At 39.7% G+C, this 27,344-nt stretch overlaps 1 protein-coding gene across 1 annotated transcript in view; it reads right to left on the reverse strand.

The window, feature by feature from the left end:
• Positions 1 to 27,344, reverse strand: part of thsd7ba (thrombospondin, type I, domain containing 7Ba) — a 236,700-nt gene that overhangs the window by 6,835 nt on the left and 202,521 nt on the right. The window contains exons 20-27 of the mRNA XM_078795299.1: positions 23,967 to 24,111; positions 23,697 to 23,812; positions 21,154 to 21,271; positions 19,042 to 19,187; positions 15,962 to 16,130; positions 12,558 to 12,731; positions 6,638 to 6,733; positions 1,632 to 1,714 (exon numbers count right to left, since the gene is read on the reverse strand). Of these exons, the coding sequence (XP_078651425.1) occupies positions 1,632 to 1,714; positions 6,638 to 6,733; positions 12,558 to 12,731; positions 15,962 to 16,130; positions 19,042 to 19,187; positions 21,154 to 21,271; positions 23,697 to 23,812; positions 23,967 to 24,111 (1,047 nt within the window). The remainder of the gene's footprint in view (positions 1 to 1,631; positions 1,715 to 6,637; positions 6,734 to 12,557; positions 12,732 to 15,961; positions 16,131 to 19,041; positions 19,188 to 21,153; positions 21,272 to 23,696; positions 23,813 to 23,966; positions 24,112 to 27,344) is intronic.

Genomic DNA, 27,344 nt, shown 5'->3' on the forward strand with positions numbered 1-27,344 from the left:
AGAATGTTGAAATGAAAATGGAAGAAAAGCCCAGCAGAAATGGATAAAAACAGCTGTAATTTCACGAGAGGGATGTCATAATGTTATGCAAAAAAAGTAAAATCGTTTTAGCGGCATAGATTTCAAATATTAAAGAATTTTTTTTAAAAACTTCATGTAACATTGCCAGAAACAAAATAAAAAAAAAACAAAGTTATACCATAGTTTCTGGACTGTAAGTCGCTCTGGTGTATAAGTCGCACAAGGCCAAAAATGCATAATTAGGTAGAAAAAAACATACATAAGTCGCACTGGAGTATAAGTTGCATTTTTTGCGGGTAATTTATTTTACAAACTACTTGACCAAAACAGACATTACGTCCTCTTGGAAGGCAAGTTCTAACAATAAAAGAATAGAGAACAGGCTGAATAGATGTAAGATATGCTAACACAATGGTTATTCAGCTACACAAAAAATAAACATTAACACAAAAGGTGTTGTTGTGTTTATGTAACATAAACAGTTTTTTCATTTATAAGTCGCTCTGGAGTATAAGTCGCAGGAACAGCCAACCTATGAAAAAAAGTGTGACTTATAGTCCGGAAAATACGGTAATTTCGGAAAATTAGATTGAGGAAAACGTTATAACATTGTAACGTTAACGTTAATAATATGAAAAATATTGTGGCCATAATGAAGCCTTAATTATGAAAAGAAATGAAAAAAATTATTGACATGCAAAATTGAAATGAAAGCTAATTTTTTTTTTACAAAAATAAGGTCTAAAGACTAAACAAAAAGTTGCATTCTAATAAAAAAAATAAAGCTGTCATTTTTGGAAAATGAGGTTGAGGAAAAAGTTATAACATGGTGGCAACGGTAGTTGTAATATTATAGGAATAAAGTCAAAATAGTCCACAACATAACAAATTCATAACATTCTGAAAAGACGATTTACAAAGATGAAGAAGAAAGTTTGGAAAACTGGAACATTTTTAAATAGGGGAAAAATAAGAGTCAAGACTGAAGTTCATGGTAATAATACACGTTTCCATCTACAGTATATCACAAAGCTCACATGCAGCTTTTTCATGAAATATATCTACAGTATATATAACTTCTTAGCATATGCAGCGTGTGTTGCTTTACCATACATTAAAGTGGCCCTTGCATCCTTTCGTTTGTAACCATGTGACCCTTGGTGGAACATGGACACCGCTGCACTAAACTAACAAAACAAACAATGTATAATATTTATAATAATTTATAATATTTTATAATATAATATAATAATTTATAATGTCATTATGATAATGATAAATCATTTTTAATCATAATGTGATCAATTTCTGGCTGTCGAGAGAAATCCTGAAAAACTGAGGGCCCTACTAAATATCATCCACTGTGATTTTGTTGTAGTTGCATGAAGTCTCCTTTGAGGGGCGGTATAACTACAAACTTGTCTGTATGTTCCTATGACCGCTCCTTGATTGCTGTTCAATTTGAATGCAATTCCTAACCCTCTCAAATATGATTATACTTTACTGCCTATTCTTACAAATTCAAGATGTCAGTGATGTCAGTGGCTACAGCAGCTACACAAAAATCGCCGCCACCGCTATCATATGTGACGCTGGTCGTGCCAACTTACCGACGTGCAGTGTGAGAAGGGTTTGGTGCACCGTGGATGGCAGTGGCGGATCATACTCGGTCTTTTCTGCGGGAAACACCCCCCTGCAAGGGGGGAAAAAGAAAATATTTTTCACTTGAGTGCCTTGAGTCATCGATCACTAAATGAATGTAGTGTCACCACTGATTAATGGGCTTCGCTGCCTATCAAGGTCCATGATCAATCTGTGAACATTTTAATTCCAACATGGAAAATTGCATGTCAAAATATCAAAGAGTGTTGGGCTTCATCTGGAAAAAGGGAGGTTATTCCTTGTGGGTTCATATTTGCCAGAAACACTTCCTCTTAAGCGATAGGATCACATTCAGCTTCTATTTACAGCACACGGAGCTCACCCTCAGCTTTCATTCCCACAGCACGGTTACCTTTGTTCCATGTCTCCATGCTTGCTTTTCTTCCCACACATACAAACGCATGATTATATTTATATGGATTGAAAGTCTCCCAGCTCAGCCTCTGGCTTATTGATTACTTATGCTAAGAGGGAGAGGAGGAATCAATGAAGGCCGCACTGAGAATAGGCGAATCAGATAAGGTGGTAAATTCCACTACAGCGCTGTGCTAAAATTCACATGTGAAATGCGTAAGGCGTGTCACAAGCAATTTTGAAAAGGATGTATGGGATTTTGTTTGAGAAGATTAAATATTGCATCGTGGGGTGAGGCGACCGTATCCGTCGGAACACAGTGCATCTGTTCCAGTAACCCCCCACCCTCACAAAAGCTGGATTATACTTATTGATGCACTTGTAGTTTAGTGCACAATGCACAAAGCTTGCACTTGGATGTGTTTTGCATTAAGACTATGGATGTTTGAAATGGCAGGAAAATGACATAAGTATCACTTTTATGCCGTTGCTAGCTACGTATGTCCGCAATCTGGAATTATTTCCAAGTTGTGGCTTTGGGCTTTGTGCACAACGATGAGTTCACATTAGATGTGTAATGTTGCATAAGAGTAGCGCGTCATACGCTTTCAAATCATGTTCAATTCACACCATGTGCGTGTGAATTGAAACACATGTTGCGTTTTTACACGACGCTAAAGTCTATTTTTGATGTGTTTTTAGCATCGAAGGTGATGGATGACAAACGTTTACAAGGACAACATGAGAAAAGAAAAGTCATGGCACTCGATATCAACAAGTTTAGATAGCGAGGAGACCCGAGTTCAATCCCACCTTCGGCCATCTCTGTGTGGCGTTTGCATGTTCTCCGTTTGCAAGTGTCTGCTGCCCACACCAGTCATCCTTTGCCACATCATGTTTAATAAATCAGGTTGTTTCGTGGTTGAAATACGGCCGATTTTAAAAATCTGCACATTTAAGCTAATTTTACATGTTTTTTACATAAATTTAGCATTCTCAATCATAAAATGAATATATTTAGTAAAATATATATACTATATAGGATGGCACGGCGGACGAGTGGTTAGCACGCAGACCTCACAGCTAGGAGACCAGGGTTCAATTCCACCCTCGGCCATCTCACCCTCGGTACATTATGTTGTTCATATTTGGTGTCTGTTCTATCTATTCTCCACAGTATTATTATTATTATTATTTATTATTACTTATCTTCTTTTGTGTCTGTTATTATATGGGAGCCAGGCAACGACATTTTGTTGGCAATTTCACTACTGTGTTTTTGTGCAATGACAATAAAGGGAGTCTATGTCTATACTATGTCTATGTCTATCTCTCTGTGTGGAGTATGCATGTTCTCACCGTGCATGCGTGGGTTTTCTCTGGGTACTCCGGGTTCCTCCAACATTCCAAAAAAACATGCTAGGTTAATTGGCCACTCCAAATTGTCCATAGGTATGAATGTGAGTGTGACTGGTTGTTTGTCTATATGTGCCCTGTGATTGGCTCCAGCACCCCCCGCGACCCTCGTGAGGAAAAGCGGTAGAAAATGAATGAATGAATCAATTAATATATACTATATAGGCTGTTCAAAAGAGATTTAGTAGTCACACATTCAAAGACGTACACTAGGCCTGGGTAAACAAGTAAATGATGTGTGGTATCATACATACATATCTATATATATATATCCCGTCTTGTAATGTATCTTTCTGTTCATTAAATACAGTAAAAATGAGCAGATTTCAGACATAGTTACAAATGGTGATTAATCATGATTAATTAAAAAAACCCTGATTAATCTGATTAAATTTTGTAATCATTTGACAGCCCTAATTATTATGATAGAAATGTATAGAAAGCATAACAAATGAAACAAACTGTAGCACCGTAGTACAGAGTTGAATAATAGTTTAAGTTTAAAGGGAAACAATCCTCATGTGAAACGTGAAAACAAGTCATTATCTTTTCTGTGTGTGAGAGAGAGAGACAAAAACAGCTAGCACGAGGCAGCAAACGTAATGCACGTAATGGGACACAGCTATAAAGCCCTTGATAAAAACCTCCAAAAAAACAACAACGTTTCATTGACCTAGCGTGACCCGCATATTAATAACCAAGGTACAGCGACATTGTTATTGCAGAACCTACAATAGTTTCTACTTTTCTATTGTAGTTAATGCTTGGTTATAATCATGCCACACACTTGTATTGTACAACATTCTGCCAATAAGCTGAAATGTTGGTCATCAAATGGATACTTGCTCTCAACATCACTTGGTAGACTCAGCTGGATGCTCGTTTGCACTTCATTATTTCTTACCTGAGGACTATGTTGAAATTTACCAGCTCAACGGGGGTGCACAACTAGCTTGTGCTGGAAGATACAGCCATCCCATCAGTCTCCACCGCACATTGTATGTTTTTATTAAGCTTTTATTTAGTCCATGAAACATTTAGCACTAGTACTACATGCTAACGCTATGAGAATGGCTTAGTCTTTCACGATAGCTGGATCTGCTGAGCACCCAGTAATGCTATTCTGTCTGGGGCCGTGGTTCGCAGTTATTATTCTGTCATACCCCCACTGGAGTACGGAGGGGTTTTTGTGCCCCTGACCAGATTTGAAATACTATTGAGAAATTGGTATCTGTACTTACAGACTGAACTCCAAACTGAAACCAGTCAAATTCCACAAAATGGAGAGCAGTGAAGCATACGAGCGTATTCAATAGTCAAATGAGTGCGAAGGAAGGAAACTCCAGTAATGTTTAAAATGACCAACACACGGCAAAATACTGAAAGTATTACATATTACCATAAATGTACCCATTACTACATGTATATGAAATAATAAAATATTTTTGGAGGTGCTTTAATTTTTGGACCCAAATCTGGGTTTTTCTGAAGGAAATGCCGATTAGCCGCGCCGTTATGTGACCAAATGACGTCACAAAAAACTATCGCGGGATTGAACTGACAGCAACAAATGGTGAGAAATAAGTATACACAGGTTTTAAACAGAATCTTTTACCTGGTTACCTGGGCTCTGTACGTGTACTAGGTGAATCCCATTACCCAAATTGTTAGCCTGCTTATGGGTTTTCCCATTATTTGTTAGCATCATGTTAGCTGTAAAATCGCTAACTTTTGTCAAAGTTGCGCTGCTTTTTTTCCATCCCGATATTATACCATGCTATACTGTATTAAACCATACTATACAATTCATGTGTACCTAAATGTTCTTTTTACGCTGCATGCTTCATTTTTACGGTGATTTCATTTGGGCAAATAATAAACTAGCTTAACTGGCAAAGATTGTCTCTACAGTGATAACGTGTCAACATTCAGGGAGGGTAAAATATTATGTCCTATTTATGTCTTAATCTCTCAAACTATGTCTAGTTTTTTCATGAAATAGGAGTGTACAGGGATGTTGTTGTCTCCTGCCTTGTTCTCCTGGTCTGCACACCAGTTCCCCATCAGCTATTAGGCCTTCATATCCCACTCCACTTCCATTGTTCCCCTGTCAGATCGTTTACCGTGTCATGCCTCATCCTGACTGCACAGTGCACGCTTCATTTTTGCTCCTGACCTTTTGTCTCTCTACCCTGTAACTCGTATTTTTGTAAGCAGATGAGCCACTTTGTAAATCCTTAGTATTTGCTACTTTGTACTCTTTTATTTGTACTTTTAGTTTCCCAGTGACCTTCTGTCATTGGCATCTTTCGTTGTACTTTGTTTATTATTAAATACTTTTTTTCTACATTTGCCTTGGTCTCGGGCGGCACGGCGATCTAGTGGTTAGCGCGCAGACCTCACAGCTAGGAGACCAGCGTTCAATTCCACCCTCGGCCATCTCTGTGTGGAGTTTGCATGTTCTCCCCATTTTCTCCGGGTACTCCGGTTTCCTCCCACATACCAAAAACATGCTAGGTTAATTTGAGACTCCAAATTGTCCATAGTCCATAGTGAGTGTGGGGTGAAGCTGGTCGCTAGCTAGAGCCTGCCACAGCATGGTGGTTACACTACCCTACATAAAATCATAAATGGTCCCCGTGCATGCCTGGGTTTTCTCCGGGTACTCCGGTTTCCTCCCACATTCCAAAAACATGCTAGGTTAATTTGAGACTCCAAATTGTCTATAGGTATGAATGTGAGTGTGAATGGTTGTTTGTCTATATGTGCCCTGAGATTGGCTGGCGACCAGACCAGGGTGTACCCCGCCTCTTGCCCAAAGACAGCTGGGATAGGCTCCAGCACCCCCGCGACCCTTGTGAGGAAAAAGCAGTAGAAAATGAATGAATGCCTTGGTCTCTGCTCTGGGGTCCTCAACACCTGGCACAAGTGCCACCCACCGTAACAGTTATGTCATGTTTGAGAGCACTAATAATGTTAAAACATATTTAGAAGATCATAAGAAGGTTTTCTATGCTCTAACTATGAAAATATTTCATGAATAACTAAAAAATCTAATTTTGAGTGTTGATCTGATTAACAAGGGATGACTATACATCGGTTATCGGTAATGTTGAGTATATCAATTTATGGATATTCACATTTACATATTTCTAGGACAACACGAGTCAGCTGACTTGTTCACCTGTGACGATGACGCCATCTGAGCGCTGACACCACACCGCTCTCTCATTATTGCTCCATCCTCCTGTCCTCCACTGGTAACTGTGGCATTGGCCTCCTGCAGCACAAGCAGAGAGGCAGATGATGCTCATTAGCAGCTCGTATCGACCATACAACCTGATTGTTGGGCTCCAAAGGATATTTACCAGCCCTGTACTACACATTATAGAGTAAGACATCATGTGGTTGTAGAAAAGGGGTACAAGGGTTACCACTCCATGCGGATTACAGGAAATTGGATGGCTGGAATTGTTTGGAACTCTATTAGAGACTTACTTTTGGAGGACATTTATGCTGTGGCTCGGGGTGTTTGCAGTACAAGACTTGGGCACACTGAAACACTGTGATAACTAGCATCATCAATTGGAAAAAAAAGAAAAAAGATCACATTAAAATGCCAAATATTGCAAGACTAGAGTGTAGCATTAAATTAAATGCCAAGTACTTGACAAATGGCATTTTGCATACACGTTTTAAGAGCGGCTAATTAATGAGGAAATAAGAAGCCTGTGGTTTATTATTCAGAGTATCAAGGTGTGACAAGAGGAAAAGGGCAAGATTATTTGATGAAACAAAAAAAACACAAGACTTATAATGACATAACTAAAATTAAAAAAAAACTACAATATGTAAAGCCTGGTGAATCAATGGTCCTCAATGTTCAATTGACATGTGATGAAACGGTTATGACCCTTCCACAATTAGAATCGTGAACTTTTAATAATAGCCTGTGACACTGCTTCAATTTGAAATTAATATAGCACAATCATTATTAAAGAGATGAACAGCTTTGTATATCAGTATTTAACCTTTAGCCTGGGTTTATTGAAACCCACATTCGTCACGTGACTGAACTGTGGCGTCATCGAATATTCATATGCTCACTCAGAAACACTCATATATACGCAGCTGGCTTGAAAGCCTCATCAGCACACACTGTGCACAAAGTGTAAAGAAGGTGAGAAACACAATGTTAACGTAGGTTGCAGGAGGGACGGTTTAGGGGAGACACAACGTCTCTCCTAAATGTGTACGTAACTTTCTGTAGCCACGGTATGAGCACTAAAATCCCATCGTAAAGTTCAATGCTGCCAAGAATGGTTCACTTAGGGGCCATCCATAATTTTCAACATTTTCACGAGCGTACAAACCGTACGAGGGGGGCAGGGGGTTAAGACATCAACGTACGCTTTTTTGAAAACCAGAAAATGTCGATGTCTGTATGTTCGAACCGCGGGACGCAGTCAAATTTTAGCGCAAATAGACTGCTCCCCTGTCGTCGTATGCTAGCGCGAGAGCGTACCAGTCCACGCGATACTCCACGTAGCTCTGCGTGCTTCGCATTCCAACACAACAATCAGACAATGGCCGACCCCGGTGATTTCGATGACCTATTTTCGTTCATCAAAAAGAGAATTACTGCCATTCATCGCTCACCGAGCAATGCATACGAACAATACATCAATGTTTACTGCTTTGTGCGTTCGGAAAGAAAGCGGAAGGACGCTGTCGCGGCTGGCCAGGTGGCTTGGAAAGGTTCCAAATCGAAGGAATCGAGCAGGGCGGATTTGTTCCGAAGTGCCGTTGCGAAAATGGAGAAGATCAAAACTAAACCGACCATCCTGAATCTATTCGCCAGCTCTGTGTTTATTTTCTATATTTGGGCATGGACCTGGCTGTGATTGCCATTTTCTGAATGACTCTGTGGTGGTGAATTTGACTTTGTGGACAGTGCAGTAACAATCAATGTGATTTTCACTTCCTGTGATACACTGACTAGACTATAGGTGTGATTGTTAAGCCTTTTCAAAACAGTTGTGGCATCTTTATTGCATACTTCGCATTGAGTTGAGTTCAAGGGTTGTGTCCATCATTTCAATGAAGATTTTATCTCCTCAGGCTTTTGGAAACCAGGGGCAACTCTTCTGCTCCTTGAGTAATCATGTGTGTATACAAGAAGTATTCCCTTGATTAAAAAATCCTGTGGAAAACAGTTGTTGCATTAGGACTTTTCTACATGTATCATTTGATAGAAAGAACAATACAAAAAGACCAAATTTGTAATACATTTGTATTTTCTTGAAAGAAAAATACAAAAAAGAGGCATTTGATATAATTTTTTATCTTGTTCGTGTTCAATACAATATTGATGGGCAGTGACTGATTGACCAGAGTCCCAAAATACAGCCAGAGAACACTATTCGATTGGATATGTTCGAATTTCCTGGCTGTATTGGGTCAGTTGGTCATGGACCTATCAACATTTTTCATTTGGGATTGTACTCTTTTTAGGGGGGGGGGTTGCTCAAAAGAGTACTCTTTGTACTCTTGTGAAAATGTTGAAAATTATGGATGGCCCCTTACAGATCTGTGGTAATCAGTGATTTTATGCAAAACGGTGGTTGGTCAAATATAATTTACTCTTGATTGGCAATGCTTTCAGTATAGCATTGCGCAACTCAATCATAGAACATAACATTCTTACGATTTTGTTACCTCAACACAACCTCCTCTAAGGGCGTGGTTCTCGTACACTAATTCGGTTCTTTTGCTTATCCGAGGTCGGGTCAGCAGTCTAAACCAGAATAGTAGTGATGTTACAAGAGGTGCCAGGGCTTCGAAGCATGCGTCGAGTAATCGAGTGGGCACTTCCGCGAAGCGTGTACCGAGGGGGAGGGGCCGGAATTGATGACATCCGAAGCCTCATTGCCCGACTGTACCATGTGACGGCTTCGGATGATTTGGTTACTATACGGTTACGTTAGTTTGGAGTTCAGAGAGAGAAGATATGGAGCCAGCTAGAAAGAGGAAAATTTATCCTATGTGGAAACATTTTGACTTGATCAGTAAGCCAAATCAACACTATTAATAGATGGTATGTTTGCATTTCAAAACCTGTATTTTCACTGTTTGTCATCGTTATTGAGAGGTGAAGTGCTTATTGTGTTTCAAGGAGTTGGGGTACAATAATAACACCTCATCCATGTTCAGGCATTAACGTGCCTTTCAGGAACATAAACATGAAACTGGACCTTCACCCGTCCATGGTAAGATTAATAGTACTACATTATATTAATATATTACAGTATTACCAACACAACCATGATGAAGCTATCCATATCACATGATACATGGCATTTATGGACAAGAAAACATTCAGTATTTTATATATACTGTATATTTTATCTTACATTTTGTAGATTAATCATTTGGTTATACAATTTTTTGTAGTACATAATCATTTCCAGCGCGCAGACCTCACAGCTAGGAGACCAGGGTTCAATTCCACCCTCGGCCATCTCTGTGTGGAGTTTGCATGTTCTCCCCGTGCATGCGTGGGTTTTCTCCGGGTACTCCGGTTTCCTCCCACATTCCAAAAACATGCTAGGTTAATTAGCGACTCCAAATTGTCCATAGGTATGAATGTGAGTGTGAATGGTTGTTTGTCTATATGTGCCCTGTGATTGGCTGGCGACCAGTCCAGGGTGTGCCCGAAGACAGCACCCCCGCGACCCTCGTGAGGAAAAAGCGGTAGAAAATGAATGAATGAATGAATAATCATTTCCAAGAGCCAAAACAGATCAGCATTTAATGCATCACACATGAAGATACATTCGCCTGTAATTGTATCCAAGGCCAGCAGGTGGTTTTGTGTGCACATGAAGCTTCAAGAAATTAATCCAATGGTTCAAAGCCTCATGGGGCTTCATCTCGCCATCACTACAGAATACGCCCACAGATACTTCATCCGGCTCCTCCCAGGGAATCCTGAGGCCCCAGGTCAGATGAGAGACATAGTCTCTCCAATGTCTCTCAGGTCTTCCCTGAGGCCTCCTACCTGGCCGGATGAAAGCCTTTTGAACACCCCCCAGGGGGGCATACGGACCAAATACCTGAGCCACCTCATCTGGCCTCTCTCAGTGCCAGAAGAGCAGTGGTTCTACTCTGAGCTTCTCCCAGTCCCTTATTTCTAAGGGAGAGCCCAGCCACCCTACAAAGGAAACTCAATTCATCCGCCTGTACCTGGGATCTTGTCCTTTTAGTCAGGGGTCCCCAACAGCCGGGCCGTGGTGCATTTGCTACCGAGCCGCACAGAAATAATACATAATTTATTAACGACTCACTGTCTCCCATCACACCTAGATGACACCATCTCGTCTCAATGAAACAAGCTCAGGCCTCCCACTGATTCAGCGGGTGAGTTATATTTTCCCTGCACTTAACATGTGCTGTATTTTTCTGCCACACATTGCCTGTGCGTGAAAAAAAAAGACCCAAATCACACCGGTCCGTGGTGCAAAAAAGGTTGGGACCCCTGCTTTTGGTCACCACCCAAAGCTTATGTCAGGGGAGGAATGTATAGACCGGTAAATTGAGCGCTTTGCTTTTTGGCTCAGCTCAGCTTCACCACTCGAGTTCCATCCTCCCTTCACTCATGCACAATACCCCAAGGTAGTTAAACGCCTCCACCTGGGGCAGGATCTCATCCCCAATCCAGTAATGACACTCCACCGATTTACATGATATAATATGGGAAATTGCAGTAATTACGGTCATGGTGCAATGTAGAAGTAATTGGGGGTATACATAGTCAGTGTGAGCCCAGTCCAGGCATGTTACAAACCAATGGTGGAATATAATATGTAAAGGTCTTAAGTCTAGATCAGTGTTTTTCAACCTTTTTTGAGCCACGGCACGTTTTTTACATTGGAAAAATCTTGTGGCACACCACTAACCAAAAATTTTTGGTTAGTGTTTTGAAATTTTTGAATCAAAAACAAACTTTGCTTAGTCCAGTGCCGATTGCTGGCCTCCATTTTTAAAACTGAAGAACATCTGGATCTGCGTGTTACGTCATATCTGAGCATGCGCTCAGAAAGAACGCACCCGGGATAAATTTAAACAGGAAAAGATCAAATTCAATCTTGCTAATATTTTATAATTAAACTCAGGACATGTTTTATATAGATATATATTTTCTTTTTTAATAAAACTACACTTGCGAATAAAGTATAGAAGTGTTTTGATTCCGGGGCGGCACAGCGGTCTAGTGGTTAGTGCGCAGACCTCACAGTTAGGAGACCAGGGTTCAATTCCACCCTCGGCCATCTCTGCGTGGAGTTTGCATGTTCTCCCCGTGCATGCGTGGGTTTTCTCCGGGTACTCCGGTTTCCTCCCACATTCTAAAAACATGCTAGGTTAATTGGCCACTCCAAATTGTCTGTAGGTATGAATGTGAGTGTGAATGGTTGTTTGTCTATATGTGCCCTGTGATTGGCTGGCGACCAGTCCAGGGTGTACCCCACTTCACGCCCGAAGACAGCTGGGATAGGCTCCAGCACCCCCGCGACCCTTGTGAGGTAGAAAATGAATGAATGAATGAATGTTCGGTAATGCACACAAAATGCTTGCCAACCGCCAATAAACAACAGAAGAAGAAAAACACCACGAAGAAGAAGGCACCCTGACAACTTTCCGTTTGAGCGGGTACAAGATACCTGAATTGGATTGGTTAAAGGAATATTCCATCCCTGTTCAATTCTTTCCGTTTGAGCAAATAAACCAAATACAATTGGAATATTTGGGTCCATGTATACTATTGACATAATGGCTATTGACATAATATTTGCAAATGATGATTAATAAATGTTAATTATAAAAAGTGATATTGGATAATTCCTCACGGCACACCTGACGCATAGGAGGTGTATGAATACAAATGAAAAACAGTTTGACTATATTGGTTTCTGAACGCCTAACCCCGATCGTGACGCAGTGAGCTTAAACACCTCATCATATGTGCATTGCCATGTCTTGCATTATATGATCAGTTTGTATATAATCATTCTTAAACAACTAAAACAGCATTTTCAAAGCCGTACTTTTACAAGGTTGCGTTTCAAAGACTTGTCGTGGGCAGGTGTCCTGGTTCTCCATGACTTGAACTATCACAGCTCTGGATCGGGATTGACGTCCTGTGGTTTCAAAGCTCCGTCCCTCCACACAAGTCAATTGACATGAGCTCCAAGATGACCACTCAGTCAAATGGCAGTCTCCTGAAGGCAAAAAGACACAGAAACGACATTATAGGAAAAGCCCGCTTTAGTCAATATCAGTATCAGATCATTTTCTCAACGTACACACACAGCGACTGGCTCAGGGAACATTTTATTGGCCTTTCTCTGACAGCTCCTGATACATTTAATAGAGAAAACTACTTCAGTATCCATCTTCGGCTGATACCAAAAGCACAAATTACTCACCGCCCAGTGGGTATTCAAAGCTAACAGACAAACCGCAGTTAAATATTACATTAACTTATAACTCGATAGCCAGGACTGGTATGTGTCTCACAAGGGAGCGCCAAATGAATTTGATTTGGGAAACGGTTTTAGTGCAGAAAGCTGGCTGATACATTTTGTCATGCTACAAAATATAACACACGTGCACTTTGCTTCCTGAAGGTCGAGAAAGAAAAAGCCTTGTAATACTTGATGTGGTCATTATGCTGTTAAAAAAAAAAAAACATACACAAAGACAAAGCTCCTGGCGAGCACGACCTTCTGATTCTCCGCTCAGCGACTGTCTAGAGTTTTGATGGATGTGGGGGTTCATATTTAGGCTCAAATAGCGTATGACAACAACACAAATGGGTGGGAAATACTACTAATTGAGGGATTTTTGCCTTTAATTCCAATTTCATTCCAAGAGTATGACAACATATACAGCAGGAGTACAGTACAGTACAGTACATATCATCATGAGCACTTTGAAGTCTTAAATTCGAATTATGAATGAAATTAGAATGAAAATGAATCGAATGATCAAATTAAATTAAATAATCGCCCTCTAATTATCAATAATAACCCACTTAATCAAAAACTATTTTTTTTATATTCCATTAATTGTATTTTTATTTATTTGTAAATATCCTTTGACTTCAGCCTCTTAAAAGTAAATATTTTATAATTTCTTGAGTCATCCATGAAAGCAGACCTATTATGTTTGTGTTGTTGACATTGGCACAGTGATTGACATTTTTGCCTATCTTCTGATTTGTTGGAGACCAAACAACTGATTGATTGATTTGGTCTGTCTAGGGCAGTGGTGTCTCAAGTTTTTTTTTTTAATTGGCTCATAGCACATTCTAAAAATCTAATTTTACCAGACAAATAAAAAAGAAAACAACAATAATAGGAAAATCAGCATTCATTTCCCATCCATCCATCTATTTTCTATACCGCTTATCCTCAGTGTTAATTTTAAAAAATTAAAAAAAAAAAGTTGTATTCTAACAAAGAAAAAGTCACAATTTTACAAGAATAATGTTGTAACATTATGAGGAAAAATAACGTCATTTTAGTAGCAGAAAGTTGAAATCTTAAAGAATGATGCTGTCAAAATATAAGAAGAAAAAACAGCAGCGCAAAGCCACAAAGTCACAATTTTACGATAATAAACTCATAATATTATGACAAAAAAATAACATCATTTTAGTGGCATAGAGTTGAAATATTAAAGTATAATAATATTATAATATAATAAAAAAAATAATCCTAATATTATGAAAAACAAAAAAGGGAAATGTTATAATATTATGGGAATCAATTCAAAATATTATGGGTATAAATTCATATTACAAAAAGAAATTTTTTGAAGATTATTTTTTTAAAAAAGGAGAAATATTTGGTAAAAAAAAACAAGCAAAGATGAAGATAACACTAATAATACACTTTTTCACATACGGTATATCACAAAGCTGAGATGCTTTTTTTTCTTGAAGTATATATAATATATACAATATCAAAGTGGTCCTTGCATCCTTTCATTTTTCACTATTTGGCCCTGGGTGGAAAATAATCATGAGTTGCAGCCCTAAATGAAGGTCTACATTTTTGCAGCGTAAATATACAGATCCATCCATCCATGGTTGCGGGAGTATGCTGGAGCCTATCCCAGCTGAGCTTTTTTAAACTTGACTCTGAATCAATGTTGTGGTAAAGTTTAAAAGGTCAGGTTAATTTTAATGATTTTCCCACACAGTTGGGCATCGACTATGTAAATTAATTATTTTGGCATCACCAACTTAGTCTCTTTTGAGTCAGTGACCAAACTTAAACGTATGTGTCACTTGTGGAGGAGTGATTGTATTTCAGAGACGTGTTTGAAGACAATTGTTGAGCCACTGCCCTACACGACAAAAATAATGTGAAGCCTATGAGTGAAAACACCAATGCTGGATTCCATAGATCAGCTTGGGGATATGAATGAGCAGATTGAGTAAACAGCATCGGCTTTCATCTTATTTATAGGATACAGTACATACACCCTGCATGAGGAGTTTCCTCATACTGATTTGGTGTAAGAATGTGCCGTGGGAATATCTACAGCGTGCAGCGGTGACACACTTGCAGCACATACATTTTAACCGCCTTTTCCTCTTGGCTGCGGCAATTCAAACCAACTAACAAACACTAGCACATCAAACGCTCCCCATCCTGATCTGAAGCTGGCGGCACCAGTGTGCTGAGTGAGGAATTAAGGCAAACATCAGAGGATTGCTGCAAGATGGTGTGACTTCATAGCAAACAAGAGGCTGTGGCTAAGCAGCCATCAGTCACAACATCACCTCAGGATGTTTGTCGATGGCAAGGAGTGCATAGTGCAGTAGATCCCCAGCTATGGTGAAAAATTGAGACCCATAATGTCGAAAAAAACTATGCCTGTCCCTCACTTAGGGTGCAACCAAACACAAGGCAAGCATCGTAACTGCACCACGCTGAATATAGGATAATAAGGGTGTACACTAATACACATGCAAAACAATGCTATTTACACAGTATTAACCCACAAGGTATGCTGGTCAGTAATGGCATCCCTTTTCACTTGCTAAGGACTATGTTGATATATTCATTCATTTTCCACCGCTTTTCCTCACAAGGGTCACGGGGGGTGCTGGAGCCTATCCCAGCTGTCTTCGGGCGAGAGGCGGGGTACACCCTGGACTGGTGGCCAGCCAATCACAGGGCACATATAGACAAACAACCATTCACACTCACATTCATACCTATGGACAATTTGGAGTCACCAATTAACCTAGCATGTTTTTGGAATGTGGGAGGAAACCGGAGTACTCGGAGAAAACCCACGCATGCACAGGGAGAACATGCAAACTCCACACAGAAATGACCGAGTGTGGAGTCGAACCCTGGTCCTCCTATCTGTGAGGTCTATGTTGATATATTTGAAGAGCAATACCGATATATTCTCAAAGAAAGAGCTTCACCTTGACAAGGAACAAAGCAGGGCTGCTCCGTCTCCTGCTGGATCTCCTTCCTTAGTTTGTCGCCACAAAATTCCTCTGCCACCAGCACAGGAGGGGAATCGATGCGGTCACCCTTGTGAGTGACACACGATAGGTTTCTTCTCCGAAGGCCCTCGCCACATTCTGCATCCTGCAGAAGCATACAGAAAAAAAAAGAAATGCAATAGGGTTATACAATAACATTATATATTTATTATATATATTATACAAAAACAATAACATCAGGGTTAATATTTTATAATTGAGATTGGGTAAAATTGCCTCAAAAGTGACACAAAAAAGTACGGTAGTCCCAATAATGCGTGTCAGTTTATTTGGTCAGAATTTAATTCATCCACAAGTAATAAAACCCAACGCAGATGATAGAAAAGAGACATTGAGGTAGAAGTGGTACACAAGTCTGTCCTGGCGACTCGACCGGCTATCGTTAGTATAAAAACAAAGAAATGTGCACAGCAAAATCTGCATGTTCACCACCACATCATCACATTCATGTATATCCATTTCATAGTTTGATCTAAAAAATTATTACTTTACACAATTATTCAATTAAAATGTCATGTATAACTGCCCCTCCCTGCACACAGAACATGCACTGTGTATAAAGGGCGCATTCACTGCAAATGAGCAAAGAATGAAACAATGACTGCCAGCACACAGCAGAATCAGATAATAAAATAATAAATTAATAAGTTCACCAACTCACCAGTCAGTTTCTGGTGGTGTAATGGTACAGCTGCTACTTTTTAAAGGGCTCATGACACCAAAACAATTTTGTCACTTCTTCCAGGTCTGGAGGAGGCGGATCAAGTGATGTCTGATCCGGAGAGTCCCATCCATTTCTGCTTTACTACAATGGATTCTCCATTATGCTCCACTTTTCTGTGAATTGCTCTTTTTATGTATATATTTTTATATTGTTGTGTTGAGGGTTTTTGCTGGAACACTCCATGATATGGAGTAAGATATGGAAAAATGGAAAGAAAAAGTCTAAAACCCACAAAACGGTCGACCATGGAAAAGTGTGCCAAGGTAACAGTAAGGCAATCTATACTCAACAAAAATATAAACACAACACTTTTGTTTTAGCTCCCTTTTTTCATAATATGGACTCAAAGATAGAAAATTTATTCCAGATAAGCAATATTACCATTTCTCTCAAACGTTGTTCACAAATCTGTCTAAATGTTTGATAGTGAGCACTTCTGCTTTACTGAGATAATCCATCCCACCTCACTGGTGTGCCACATCAGGATGCTGATCTGACATCATGGTAATTGCACAGGTGTGTCTTAGACTGTCTACAATAAAAGGCCACTCTGAAATGTGCACTTTTGTCTCACAGCAAAATGCCACAGATGACGCAAGCGTTGAGGGAGCGTGCAATTGGCATGCTGAAAGCAGGAATGTAAACCACATCTGGTGCTTGTGCATTGCATGTTTATTTCTCCACCATAAGCCGATGGATGAAGAACACAGGTGCATTTTATTGATGGCATTTTGAATACACAAAGATGAGATCCCGAGGACCATTGTTGTGCCATACATCCATGAACATCACCTCATGTTTCAGCTAGATAATGCACGGCCCCATGTTGCAAGGATCTGTACACAATTCCTGGAAGCTGAGAATGTCCCAGTTCTTGCATGGTCAGCATACTCACTGGACATGTCACCCATTGAGCATGTTTGGGATGTGCTTGACCAATGTGTACCAGTTATCACTGATATCCAGCAACTTTGCACAGCCATTGAAGAGGAGTGGACCAACATTCCATAGGCCACAATTGAAAATCTGATCAACTCTAATCATGGCGCCTGATGAGCATCTTGCTGTGGCACACCAGTGAGGTGGGATGGATTATCTCAGTAAAGCAGAACTGCTCACGATCAAACATTTGAAAGAAATGTTAATAAAAAAGAAAAAAGAAATGTTTATCTGGAATGAATTTTAGAACTTTAAGTCCATCTCATGAAAAACAGGAGCAAAAACAAAAGTGCTGTGTTTATATTTTTGTTGAGTATCGTATTTTCTGGACTGTAAGTCGCACCGGAGTATAAGTCGCACAAGGCCAAAAATGCATAATTAGGTAGAAAAAAAACCCATACTTTATTATTTTATAAACAACTTGACCAAAACAGACATTACGTCCTCTTGGAAGGCAAGTTCTAACAATAAAAGAATAGAGAACAGGCTGAATAGGTGTAAGATATGCTAACACAATGGTTATTCAGCTACACAAAAAATAATATAAAAGGTGTCCAGTGTTTATTTTAAGTCGCTCTGGAGTATAAGTCACAGGATCAGCCAACCTATGGAAAAAAGTGCGACTTATAGTCCGGAAAATATGGCAGCCCTGTGCTCATAGGGACTAATACAGTGTTCATCCCTATCCGGGTTGATTTGACGCGCTAACTAGGTGGCTTATGTGGTATCTGTGCAAAAACTAATCCAAAGGGTCGTCTTTGATTGCAGTGTCACTATGAATCTTAGAAGAATGATTTTAAGGTTTTCATGCTAAATTGCTTGCTAAATGACAGTCATTGTGTCTCGTCTTCAGCTCCGTGCAGATAGCTGTCAGTGACTATCACTTCTGGTAAAGCATATCCTATTTTTCACAGCACAATATTACTTTCTTCATGTGCAATCCTGGCTGTGCATGTTTGTACCCGGTTGCCAGTGTCACCCAAACATGTTGTTGATGTGAAATGTCAGCAAAACATGAATTGCTGTCACTCGTCTTTCAAGCCTACCTTGCAGTCGACCTGTCAGTTCCAGTAAGTAAATGCATCCTATTCTCGGAATCTTAAATGAATAGTATGGGGGCTCATTCCACGGCTACATAAGCAGCCATCAATGCTCGATGGTCTTATACTTTACTTTACTCTACTTATCACAACTCAATATCAGTGAGTTATTACTATGTTACTATGGTGTTATTGTTGTCAGGTTCCAGTCGTATAGTCATAGCTTTAATGGTTCAGTTAGATCCCAGAACTTCCCAGGACTTTGACAGCAATACAAAACATCCTAGTCATACCTCGATGATGCAAGGGGACCATTCGCTGAGCAGCCACATGTAGCAAGGCCTGATGGGACATGACTTTGTCTGGATGAGCTGGTTGGGACAAGGCCGTCCTTCCTCGTGTGCCTCCTGCAAGATTCTCCGAGTACGTACAGACTGACCTGCAGAACGCACATATAAAAAATATAAAAAATACTAGTTAATAAAGTTTTTTACCGCTTATCTTCACGAGGGTCGCGGGGGGCTGGAGCCTATCCGAGCCATCCGGATGCTTACTAGTGGAGATTCAAACCCGAGGTGTCTGCTCTAAAGTCCAGAATACTAACCACTACACCACGGTAGGCTCATAAAGGTAATAAGAATATTTGTATAAATAATACAAATATAAATGGAGGGCGGCACGGCGGTCGAGTGGTTAGCACGCAGACCTCACAGCTAGGAGACCAGGGTTCAATTCCACCCTCGGCCATCTCTGTGTGGAGTTTGCATGTTCTCCCCGTGCACGCGTGGGTTTTCTCCCCCTCTGGGTCTCTACTCCGGTTTCCTCCCACATTCCAAAAACATGCTAGGTTAATTGGCCACTCCAAATTGTCCATAGGTATGAATGTGAGTGTGAATGGTTGTTTGTCTATATGTGCCCTGTGATTGGCTGGCCACCAGTCCAGGGTGTACCCCGCCTCTCGCCCAAAGACAGCTGGGATAGGCTCCAGCACCCCCGCAACCCTTGTGAGGAAAAAGCGGTAGAAAATGAATGAATGAATGAATGAATATAAATGGAAAGTAACAACATCCATCTTCTACTGCTTATCCTCAAGAGGGTCACAAACATGATGGAGCCTATCCCAGCTGCCTTCAGTCAAGAGGCGGGGTACACCCTGGACTGGTGGCCAGCCAATCACAGGGCACATATAGACAAACAACCATTCACACTCACATTCATACCTATGGACAATTTGGAGCATGTTTTTGGAATGTGGGAGGAAACCGGAGTACTCCGGAAAAACCGACGCATGCACATGGAGAACATGCAAACTCCACACAGAGATAGCCGAGGGTGGGATTGAACTCAGGTCTCCTAGCTGTGAGGTCCGCGTGCTAACCACTCTTCCACCGTGCAGCCATGAAAATGAATTCTTAATAAATAGTACCTATTATTTGTCCGGGTCTCTAAACTGGACAAGATGCTAATGAATGAAATAGTCGGATGTTAGTTACATGTTCAGAATAAAGAAAGCAGCTGCGCTTTTACGCGATTCCCCGCATGAGATGTTTTGCTGGAGACAAAGAGGAATTAGTACAAGAGCACTTTTCATCTGTTTCATCATTCATGCTCATGTCTAACACAAGTGCCTTGCGCAAGTGACTCATGAATAATTTGGATGTGCAAAAGTTTGCTTGAAACAAGCCAAGTAGCCACTGTGAGGTTTTTGCTCATTAGAGATGAGGTCGGTATTTGGGCATGGCCTTCATCAGTGGCCCCGCATAGAAATAGGCTAGAAATATTTGCGTTTGTTAACACTTTTCCAAAACAAAAGTAAGACAAACTCTCCCCTTGGTAGCATGCAAAAAGAAGCAAAAAGAAGATTTTGGCATTGTTTGAAACACGACACAATTCCCTCATCAGAGACGGGCGTGTTCTGCGCAGCTGTGATGGTGTCCCGGCAACAGCGACAGAGGAGTGGGAGTGAGTTTACAACCTCTCCTAATGGCAAGAGAGGCAGCCAATGTCAAATTAAAATTAATGAACTTAGGAAGATACTAGTGAGTCTTTTCAATTAAAAGAATGACAAGCTCTCTCCTGCAGATTGGCTTTAGAAGGCCCCGGCAAATGAGGCATGCATCCAGCTTCAAATCATTACCTTTTGTATAATGCATGAGGTGATAACACATCTTTTTTCAAAACAAGCCACAGGTAGGGGATCACTAATTGCATTTTAAACCCCCTGCATGCATGGGATTATTTTTATTTAATCAGTTCAATTAGATAGGTTGTTCAGAAAGGTGAGCTGTCTAAAATGACTACATTTGGTGTGACTTATGTTATATACGTATGTAACATAAACCGCATAATGAAGCCTTGCAAATACATCAGGTTTCCATTCCTATTTGGCTTTTGTTTATGTTTACCTTGGTTCCCACAGGTGTGCGAGCACTGTCCCCATGGCGACCAATCAGAGAGCACACAGCTGACCGGACAATCCATCACGCAGCTCTCCACCAACTTCCATGCTTTCTGCACGCCAAACTGAACAAAAGAAGAGCAGAGCGTCCATAAAGTATAAGAGCATGGCTCTTATTTCACCACCAATTAAACATTTAACCACACTGTAATATTTTATAGTGAAATATTACAGTTACAGTATTTAACAAAAATGACCCCCAGCACCGTGACAGTCTACAATCTGTTGCTGGATGTATGCAACATGAACAGCACATTTGGGAGCACAAATCTTCTACAGTTGATTTTAAACGCACCACTGAGAAAAAGCTTTGGCTGCTGTGGCTAATTAGCTTGAAACCAATATACACTGCACTTTATATGTGTTAATGAAAGCCCAGACGCCCTGTTTGTTGGAGACAAAAGGGGACGGAGGTATGACTTTTAGTATGTACCAATGTGGAACACATTTATTTTTGCTCACATTAAAGCAGTGCTTTTCGAATAATGCAGACCCCCCCGCCCCCCTCCCCAACATGTACAAATTTACAGTCATTAGCATGCAATTCGACTCTTGACTACGCTTGTATGCTCTCCATTTTGTTGCATTTTCCTGGTTTCAGTTTCAAGCTTCTGGAGTATTTCTGAAAACCTGTATAGGTTTTTAAATATGATTTTTAACATTATTAGAGCCATCGAGACATCACATACCCAATATGATAAAAATATTAAGAGAGAACAAGACACAAATAAGACATAATTTAGACTTTTATGTTCTAGACCAGGGGTCTTAAACACACGGCCCGCGGGCCAAATGTGGCCCACAGGACACTAGTTTGAGGCCCCCGCTTGATATGAAAGTTTAATGTTAGTGCGGCCCGCGCAAGTTTGATATGGATGCTGTATGGTATCATGTACCCAGAAAAAATTATGTTTGATTAATGTTCATGTTAAAGGTTAAATAACTGTTAATAGTTATCCTCCCTATCCGTGTGGAAGTGGTAAGTTTTTGGCTATTTAAGTTTAAAGGAAATAATTTGAAGGCTACCGTTTAGGTCGCTAGCTCTCTAGTTTGCGAGTTAGCATGTGTCTCAAGACCCTGCAGTTGCGCAATATGTTGTAAATAAAAAGAGTATAAATGTGACTATAGTCGTGTTTTGTCATGTCTACAGGGCTCTAATAATGCTTTGTTAATTTTAATCTGAAAAAAATAATTTGTCTACCCACCAACTATATGTGGTTTCTTAATTTTTAATTATTTGCCGTTTTATTGTTATTATATTTTTTTATTACTGATTGATTGTCTTTATTCTTGATTTTATTTTGTGTAGAAAAATAAAAATGAAGATATTTGAGAACAGTGGAATGTTTTATCAGAGCTTTTCTTGTAGAAAATCAGACCCAAAGCAAAGTTTATTCATTTTTCTGTTTTTAATAAATGCGTTTTTTTGTTTTTTTTTTGAAAACCTGATGCGGCCCAGCCTCGCCCAGACCCTAGCTCCAGTGGCCCCCAGGTAAATTGAGTTCTAGACTTTTACTGTTATCATTGGGAGAGCTCCTAGTTGTTTTTCTTTTACTTCCTGTTCTGTGCAGTACTTCCTACGGTGGCTTTTGTCTCATTAATGTAGCATTACTGATACTAATATTAGTAATAATAAGCCATATTTAACCACGAAACAGCACGTTTGATCAATTTTTGTAAAAGTGATAGAGTAAAGCTGTGAAATTCGGAGTGCAAAGTGGTGAGGGGTTACGGTATTAAAATGTACCCAGTGTACCCCCACATGCAAACAGACATTGCCTCAACATAGCTCCATAAAGTCATCCCTCTCAGCTTTGTGCTTTGAATTTTGCAGCATTACTCGATCACCGTTTTTTTTAAATATATTTGTTAATAAGTCGGGGTTGAATATGGCATATTGTTGGTAAATAATGTACATATGTAAGCACAATTTATGTATTTTATTCCCTAATTTAAGCATTTTAAAGCTCAAAAGTAGTTAAATGAACTAAAATATAAGGCATTCAGAAGACGCTGTGAATGATTGGTCACATAGGTTTCAGTAATGTTACTCTAATGTTGAGTGAGACACACAAGCACCAGATTTGATCACAGGAAGAACAGGTTGTTATTGTAGATTTTAATAATCTCACAACAGATACAATAATCCCTAATAAAAACATGATGCACTGTAGTGGCCGTAACCCAAAACTAAACTCTACACCTCAACTCTGACCTCCTGACGTCCACTGAAACACATTTATGGGTATTACTTATGTCTTAAATGGCTTATTTTCTCTTATGTATCCAAGCTTGGGTAATACAAGTGTAAATGTGATGATAGGGGTGTTATTTCAAGTCATATTTTAAAGGTCGCAAACAAGTTTTCTATGCTTTAACTACAAAAGTATTCCAGAAATGTACTTATTGTGGTCAGGTCTGAAACCAATCAACCAAAATACAAGGGATTCTTTTAGTAACAATTCACTGAATTATAATAATATGTTATACCTGCTCACACATTTGCAACGGCACAACCTCTCCATCACTGCGGACACAGTCAAGAAGTCGTTGCCTGGAACCCTGACCGCAGATGGCATTTTCACTCAGCCGACATGTACTCCAGTCTGCAATAGAAACATATACACACTTGCAGCAAAAAAACATGCATACTGCATATGTGCAGTAATCAACCTCACTTGTGTAGCCTAACAACGTATGCTGGCTTGAAAAATTTGCAAAATTAGCTTTTTTTCTGGGCAAAGGTCAAACCCTTCTTACCTGAGACTTTGTACTGGTAAGTGAAGCAGGTGCTGTTAAGGATGCAGCTTTCTATCTGTACCGTTTCCGGACAGGTTATGCTTTCCACAGCAGGGAGGCGAAGTATATGTCTGCTTCGGTTTCTCGCCGAGCCTCGGTCGCATTGCTGGTGGCACACAGATAAGACACACATGGGCAAAAAAAACAAAAAACATGACATTGCTAAGGCACTTGCCACAATTTTCGTTCTTTTCAACGTCTCTGATGGAAATGTTTTTGTTTTTTAAAAAAAATATTTGCGCCATTATTATATCAATTTGTATAAAATGTGCCCTTAATAATGCATTAAATAATAATAATGATAAAATAATATTACATTTTATTTGTATGGCGCTTTTCAGACTACTCAAACGCTTTACGTTGAAGATAAATAGAGTTGAGTAAAAAAACAGAGTAGAGCACACATTAAATGAATTCAAAGCTAAAAACAAGGCCAAAAGCGGAGCAAATATGGTACATGTGTAAATAATATTCAAAAGTGTAATAAAATACAGTAATAATTTTCTTGAAATTAATATATATGGGTCAAAATTGACCCGAACACCATAGATGTTTTTTTTTAGTGATTAATACGATAATGAGAAAATAAATAAAGCTAATTGATTTAAGAGATATGTTCTATATCCCTCAGTAAAAGCCAGGTAACAAAAAAACCTTCAATTTATTAATATGATTCTTTAGCGATTCATTTTACCATTTTTGGAAATTAAAATTGAGGTGTATTGTGACAAAAAAAAGCCTACATGCCCACACCAAAAGTATTAAAACCAACATTTTCATAAATGAGGAAGCCTAAGAAGGTAACCAAGACATGAGAAGCAAATTTGATGGTAACTTATTGTTTTTAGTGTATTTTATAGCTGATTTAATACATAAGTCAAAACCGACCCATGAAGCCCAAAATCCTGACATGAAGCTGGAAATGTGCCCTTGAGCAAGCCCCGAGTACAGACATTTGTATACAGCGATAACCTTCTATTCATAAATGTTAATTAAATCGGCAAATTCAATAAAACAGTGTAAAAAATTGAAGAATCGTTGGATTTTGCCATTTTGGAATTGTCTCCCCAGCGAGAAAGCAGTGAGCGAGCATTTCAAGGTAAGAGTACAATTCCATCAACCCGAGATGAAATGGGTGTGAAAATGCTGAATATGCCTAACAGCTGAGGTGGGCATGAAGAAGAAAGGGTCTTTGCATCAAGCGCTCTTCGTCCCCCTGGTCCCGATTCATGTGAACTGGCACCTCAATCACTGTCACCTCCTAATGAGCCTCATCAGTGGGAGGCTCATTAATCAACAGCACTTTTCACACCAACTGTCACAGAAACGCACAAATCCATTTGTACATGACAACACCAGGTCCTGCAATCTGGCTTTTTTTTTTTTTTCCTTGACAGATTAAGCGCTTTCAAAGAATTTCCGTGCTTGTGTTATTTGTGTATAATGTTGACTGATTAGTCAAGTGTCACAATGGATAAACAATAGCTTGTTTATGTTGCCACACACTAAATGTGAAAAGTGTTCTCTTTCCGATGTACTTTATTTGGTATTTATCAGAGCTTCCATGCAATACTGAGCTCAAATAAAAGAAATGACATTTTGTGTGGATTATATGAATGAAAATTACAGGACATTAAAGCAGGGTCTTCCCGGACAAATTTGTGTTTTAATAAAAAAAAAAATATATAGTTTTTAAATAAAAAAATATTATATTCTTAGCAAATATTATAAAGGTAATTTTTTATTGTTTATTTCTTTCGGCTTTTTTTTTTCAACACAGACACTGATTGTTGCCTTGAGCCCTATTCCCTTATTGAGCCCCTATTCCGGATGCTCTTCCAGACAAATACTCGTGGTGCTTACTAGTGGAGATTCAAACCCGAGGTGTCCGCTCTAAAGTCCAGAACACTAACCACTACACCACGGCGGGCTCATAAAGGTAATAATAATATTTGTATAAATAATACAAATATAAATGCAAATCAACAACATCCATCTTCTACTGCTTATCCTCAAGAGGGTCGCGAACATGATGGAGCCTATCCCAGCTGTCTTCAGGCGAGAGGCGAGATACACCCTGGACTGGTGGCCAGCCAATCACAGGGCACATATAGACAAACAACCATTCACACTCACATTCATACCTATGGACAATTTGGAGTGGCTAATTAATTATTAGCATGTTTTTGGAATGTTACAAAACCTGTTGTGTTCTGCAGGCAGTATAGTAACAAGCAACCAATTCCTCTCCTGCCACAGGATGACTTGTGTTTCCTTTGTGCATTTGCCGTGAATGCACCCCTTTGTGCAAAATGGAGCCCTCCATGGATCATGGGGCCATCTGCACAACGCAAGGGCGGACCTGCATTAAAAAAGCAGGATGTGTCCTGCTGAAAAATAATGAATTCCGCCTTTCACATAACTGAAGTCACCTTAGCAGTGTTTACAAACGTGCTTTCTTGATTTTTCTCAAGCTGTTGCACCTCTCTTTAAATGTATGTCACAGAGAAAATGTATGTAACCTAATAAAAACAACATTGTAGTATAGGCAGTGTCATGGCACTGTTTACATGCTAAAGCAACATTCATGGCTCAAGGCGAGACAACTGGATTCATCCAAGTATCTGACCAGCAGGTATTACACAATACATGACACACAGGTTTGCTAAAAAGCTTGCACATGTTTTACGGTGACTGAACTACATCAGCCAACAGTGCACCTCTTGCTTTTTGCAATTTACCCATTGAAGTAGATGAATAAAAAGTCAATCTTTCATGTTGCTCCATCTAAGCCAGGCTGTATTTGCATGCCGTGCGGCACATTGACTACCTCAGGATTCTTTGTTCTTTTTATACCTTTAAATCTACGATGTGCGGTTGTTGCACCATAAGTAGATGACATCACCAAATGAATATATATATATGCAGTGCTAAACATACACCAGGGTCACTGGCGTCTTTCTCTGCCTTCAGGCGCTCTCTTCTTCTCACTCGCATTAAAGCTCTAAGATCTGTGAGATGTTTTTTTTTTTTTTTACTTAAGGGAAGCCTAAATTAAAACAAAAAATATTAAAAAGAAACTCCATAACCCCCCCTTATCTGGCTTTAATGTCTCACAGGAATAGAACAACAATTTCAGCAGAGCAAGTCTGACGAGCAGATGTACTGACTTCACGCATTATAACGCGGTTATATAACATGGTGTTGCTCATCAAGAAGAAAGTGTGAAAGGCATCTACAGAAAGCTCACAGGCATATTGTTTCATCATTGGCTGTACACTTGAGGTCTTGGAAGACAAGAAGAGCAGCGACAGGTGGAGCCATGTGCTTATTAATGGC

Source organism: Doryrhamphus excisus, linkage group LG12 (genome assembly GCF_037039965.1).
Source record: "Doryrhamphus excisus strain RoL-2023G ecotype Guam linkage group LG12, RoL_Dexc_Guam_v1.1, whole genome shotgun sequence".
In the NCBI taxonomy this organism is placed as follows: domain Eukaryota; kingdom Metazoa; phylum Chordata; class Actinopteri; order Syngnathiformes; family Syngnathidae; genus Doryrhamphus; species Doryrhamphus excisus.